The following is a 5,323-nucleotide window of genomic DNA, read 5'->3' on the forward strand; positions in this document are numbered from 1 at the left end:
GAAAAAGAAGCAAGAAGCTCGAAAAAATTCAAACACTATGGCAGACAACGAGAATCCAAGACGTGACACACGAGCTCTAAGGGATTTTGCTCTACCACAGGTCATAGGAATCAATTCAGTCATCAGGAAACCTAGTATTGTAGCCATCAACTTTGAGATTAAGCCAACTATCCTACAAATGATCCAAACATCAATTCAATTCCATGGATTTTCGAGTGATGATCCCAATGCCCATATAGCAAGTTCTCTGGAAGTTTGTGACACCTTCAAGCAAAATGGTGTTACTGATGATGTCATTCGCCTCCGGCTATTTCCTTTCTCTCTTCGAGATAGAGCAAAAAGTTGGCTAAATTCATTACCTGCAGATTCAATCACTAGTTGGGAAGATTTAGCTCAGAAGTTTCTAGCTAAATTTTTTCAACCAGCCAAGACAACAAAGATGCGCAATGAAATTTCAAATTTTTTCTCAATTGGAGGGTGAAACACTTTACGAGGCTTGGGAGCGATATAAAGACCTACTTAGGCGATGCCCTCACCATGGATTGCCGAAGTGGATGCAAGTTCAGAACTTCTATAATGGACTTGCAGCCTCAACAAGAACTCTAATAGATGCCGCTTCAGGAGGAGCGTTTATGGGAAAATCCCTAGATGATGCATATGATTTGTTGGAGGAGATGGCAATGAGAGAGAATTTTACTGAAGAAAGTAGTAGGAGTGCATAAAGTTGAAGCTATCACTACCTTGACAACTCAAGTCCATAATCTTACTCAACAATTGAAGGCCAACCAACTGACAGCAAATACCATTCACTTGACACCACCAGCTTGTGATTTTTGTGATGGAAACCATCCGAGTGAAGAATGTCAAGTGGAAAATCCCTTCTTTCAATCCCAAGCGGAGCAAGCACACTTTGTTGCCAATTACAATCGGCAAAACAATTCATATAGTACAACATACAATCCTGGATGGAAAAATCACCCCAATTTTTCATGGAATAATCAGAATGTATTGAAACCTCTACCTGGTCCATCATCTAGTGATCCGTCGAAAGAGAAGTCAGCACTTGAAGAAGCAATGGCATAATTAGCAACTAACGCCAATAGATTCATAACAGAGACTAAGACCAATTTTCAGAATCAAGCGGCTTCGATATGGAATTTAGAAGTCCAGGTCGGTCAATTGGTTAATATGCTAACTGGGAGACAACAAGGAAACTTACCTAGCACGACTGAAGTGAATCCAAAGGAATAGTACAAGGCGATCACTTTGAGAAATGGAAAAGAGTAGAAGCTCCAATTACTGGTGAAAAGTTTGAAAAAGAAGATCAAGAGATGCAACTCCACACACCAATGCTTAGCGAGGAGATTTTTGACAATCAACCAATCCCACCACAGGATCTAGCACCAAAAGTTCTATTTCCTCAACGACTCAAAAAGAATAAGCTTGATAAGCAATTTTCTAAATTTTTAGATGTGTTTAAAAAATTGCATATTAACATTCCTTTTGCAGAAGCTCTTAAACAAATGCCAAGCTATGTGAAATTTATGAAGGACATCTTGTCAAATAAGAGGAGATTGGAAGAATATGAGACAACAGCCCTTACTGAAGAGTGCAGTGCAATTCTACAAAAGAAATTGGGATCCAGGGAGTTTTACTATCCCTTGTTCAATTGGAAATTCTATGTTTGAAAGAGCTTTATGTGACTTAGGTGCAAGTATTAATCTTATGCCTTTGTCTATTTTTAGGAAACTTGGACTAGGTGAGGTGAGACCTACTACAGTATCATTGCAATTAGCGGATCGCTCAATAAAACACCCAAGAGGAAGTATTGAGGATGTGCTTGTTAAGGTGGACAAGTTTATTCTTCCAGCCGACTTCTTCATTCTAGACATGGAAGAGGATAGGGAAATTCCTATCATTCTTGGCAAACCATTCTTAGCTACTGGCCGAGCTCTAATTGATGTCCAAAGGGGAGAATTGCGGTTGAGAGTACAAGAAGAGGAGGTAACCTTTAATGTTTTTGATGCCATCAACTATCCGGATACAAGTGAGAGTTGTTTCAACATCCGAGCAATCGACTCTTTGGTCACTGAAGTATTTAACCAACAAAAGGAGTCGTTGGAAGTTTTTTTGGTTAATCCCAATCCGACTATGGTGGAGGATCTAGAAGTGTTAGAATATGCTTTGTGAATGGATTCTTTTGGTCCTAACCGCAGAAAATATTTTGAAGATCAGGGACATGGAACATCACGGCCCCTTCCATCTATTGAGAAACCACCCGCATTGGAGTTTAAGCCCTTACCTGAACATCTTCAATATGTGTATCTTGGTGAATCATCTACTCTTCCGATAATTATTTCATCCAAGCTTTCAATTGAAGAAGAGGAAAAGTTGTTAAGAGTGCTTAGAGAACATAAGGCAGCTATTGGATGGACACTTGCAGATATTAAGGGAATTAGACCTTCTATTTGTATGCGTCGAATTTTGTTGGAGGAAGATTGCAAGCCAACGGTGGAGCATCAAAGAAGACTCAATCCGATAATAAAGGAAGTGGTGCGTAAAGAGGTCTTAAAATGGTTTGATGCCGGAGTGACTTACCCAATTTCTGATAGCTCATGGATCAGTCCTGTGCAAGTAGTACCAAAAAAGGGAGGAATGATAGTGGTGAAGAATGCTAACAATGAGTTGATCCCTACAAGAATAGTTACTGGGTGGAGATTTTGCATGGATTATCGAAAATTGAACAAAGCCACTCGGAAGGACTACTTCCCCTTGCCATTCATTGATCAAATGTCGAACAGGCTAGCTGGGCATGAGTACTATTGCTTCCTAGATGGCTATTCGGGGTATAATCAAATAGCCATAGCACCAGAGGACCAAGAGAAGACCACATTCACATGCCCTTATGGCACTTTCGCCTTCCATCGAATGCCATTTGGACTTTGCAATGCGCCAGCCATCTTCCAAAGGTGTATGATGTCAATCTTTTCAGATATGGTAGAGCGGATTATTGAAATTTTCATGGATGATTTTTCTATATTCGGATCGTCTTTTGATGATTGTCTTGGGAATTTGGCGTTAGTTTTGAAGAGATGTGAAGAAATTAACCTTGTACTTAATTGGGAAAAGTGTCACTTCATGGTAAAAGAGAGAATTGTCTTGGGTCATCGGATCTCTTCAAAGGGGATTGAAGTGGATAGAGCAAAAATTGAGACAATCGAGAAGCTTCCACCACCAACAACAATAAAAGAAGTACGGAGCTTTCTTGGACATGCCGAATTTTATAGAAGATTTATTAAAAACTTTTCCAAGATCTCCAAACCCCTTTGTAGCTTGCTTGTGAAAGAAACACCTTTAGTGTTTGATGAAGAATGTGATAAGGCGTTCTTGCTACTAAAAGAGAAGCTTTTGTCGGCTCCGGATTGGGATCTACCGTTTGAATTGATGTGCGATGCAAGTGACTATGCGGTTGGTGCAGTATTGGGACAACGAAGGAACAAACGGTTTCATACCATTTATTATGCTAGTAGAACCCTTAATGATGCCCAACTCAACTATGCCACAACTGATAAGGAACTTCTTGCTATAGTCTTCGCTTTTGACAAGTTTCGACCATATCTCATTGGGAATAAAGTGATAGTCTACACTGATTATTCCGCAATAAAATACCTTATCATGAAAAAGGAAGCCAAGCCAAGACTCATCAGTTGGGTTCTCTGGCTACAAGAATTTGATATTGAGATTAAAGACAAGAAGGGAATTGAAAATATGGTGGCAGATCATCTCTCACAGCTAGAGTCACAGGAGCAACTTGAGTCCCAACAACTGCCCATAGATGATAAATTCCCGGATGAGCAACTTTTAGCTATTTCTTCTAGCAATCCTTTACGATGGTATGCAGATTATGTCAATTTTCTTGCAGGAAAAATCATTCCCTCCGACTTTTCTTATCAACAAAAGAAGGAATTTCTGTCGGAAGTAAAGCATTACTATTGAGAAAAACCAATACTCTACAGGCATTGCGTGGACCAAATAATCAGGCGATGTGTTCTAGAAGAGGAGATGACAGATATTTTGATGCATTGCCATACACTAGAATGTGGAGGGCATTTCGGACCTCATCGGACAGCAGCTAAAGTTCTCCAATCCGAATTTTATTGGCCAACATTGTTCAAGGATTCTCATACTTTTATTGCCTCTTGTGATAGATGCCAACACTCTGGGAACATATCTAAAAGAAATGAAATGCCTTTATAGAATATTCTAGAGGTGGAGTTGTTTGACGTTTGGGGTATTGACTTCATGGGACCCTTTCCTTCATCCTACAATAACAAATACATTCTTCTAGCAGTGGATTATGTATCTAAGTGGGTAGAGGCAATCGCAACTCCTACTAATGATGGAAAAGTGGTGCAGAATTTTTTCTGGAAGAATATTTTTTCCAGATTTAGGACTCCTAGGGCCATCATTAGCGATGAAGGGAATCACTTTTGTAACAAGCAGTTTGAAGCTCTATTATTAAAATATGGAGTTAGACATCGAAGAGCATTGGCTTATCACCCTCAGACAAATGGACAAGCGGAGATATCAAATAGGGAGGTGAAGCAAATTCTAGAGAAAACAGTTAACAATTCTCGAAAAGATTGTGCCAAAAGCTAGATGATGCGCTGTGGGCTTATCGGACAGCATACAAAACACCTTTGGGAATGTCTCCTTATCGATTAGTCTATGGAAAAGCATGCCACCTTCCTGTAGAGCTCGAGCACAAAGCTTATTGGGCGATGAAGCAACTAAACATGGATCTTCAAGCAACTGGTGAAAAGTGTTGTTTGCAAATTAATGAGATGGACGAGTTTCGTAATGAAGCTTACGAGAATGCAAGGATTTACAAGGAATGGACCAAAGCTTGGCATGATAAGCACATCTCAAAGAAAGTGTTTCTACTTGGACAACAAGTTTTACTTTACAATTCAAGGCTTCGTCTTTTTCCAGGAAAGCTCAAATCTCGATGGTCAGGCCCATTCACAATTGTTAAAGTTTTTCCCCATGGAGCAGTGGAAATCACTCATGATGAGAAGGAGACATTTAAAGTGAATGGACAACGTTTGAAGCCTTATTTAAGTGGAGAATTTGACAACAAGAAGACCACCATTCTTCTTGATCCAGCCTAGAAGAAGAGCAACAGTCAAGCTACTTACTATAACTAAGCGCTTTTTTGCTCTTTTTTTTTTTATTCCCTTGCAATTTGTTTAGTTTTCTATATTCTTCTTTTCGTTAATTACTTTGTGTGTTTTCTGATTTCAATTTATTTATTTATTTTGGG

The 5,323-nt window shown here is 39.4% G+C and overlaps 1 protein-coding gene across 1 annotated transcript; it reads left to right on the forward strand.

Moving 5' to 3' along the window:
* Positions 1-1,151: 1,151 nt before the first annotated feature.
* LOC111373015 lies at positions 1,152-2,190 on the forward strand. Its single transcript, XM_022995469.1, has 3 exons — positions 1,152-1,170; positions 1,252-1,648; positions 1,746-2,190. Exons 1-3 carry the CDS (start codon positions 1,152-1,154, stop codon positions 2,188-2,190), a joined length of 861 nt encoding a protein of 286 aa, XP_022851237.1.
* Positions 2,191-5,323: the final 3,133 nt, after the last annotated feature.

Source organism: Olea europaea, chromosome 2, assembly GCF_002742605.1.
Source record: "Olea europaea var. sylvestris chromosome 2, O_europaea_v1, whole genome shotgun sequence".
Taxonomy (NCBI): domain Eukaryota; kingdom Viridiplantae; phylum Streptophyta; class Magnoliopsida; order Lamiales; family Oleaceae; genus Olea; species Olea europaea.

Bases quoted from the DNA above. Each gene is read 5' to 3' on its own strand.
- LOC111373015 (XM_022995469.1), top strand. The intron at 1,649-1,745 runs GTTTTACTATCC...GTCTATTTTTAG, and splicing joins AAGAAATTGGGATCCAGGGA to GAAACTTGGACTAGGTGAGG.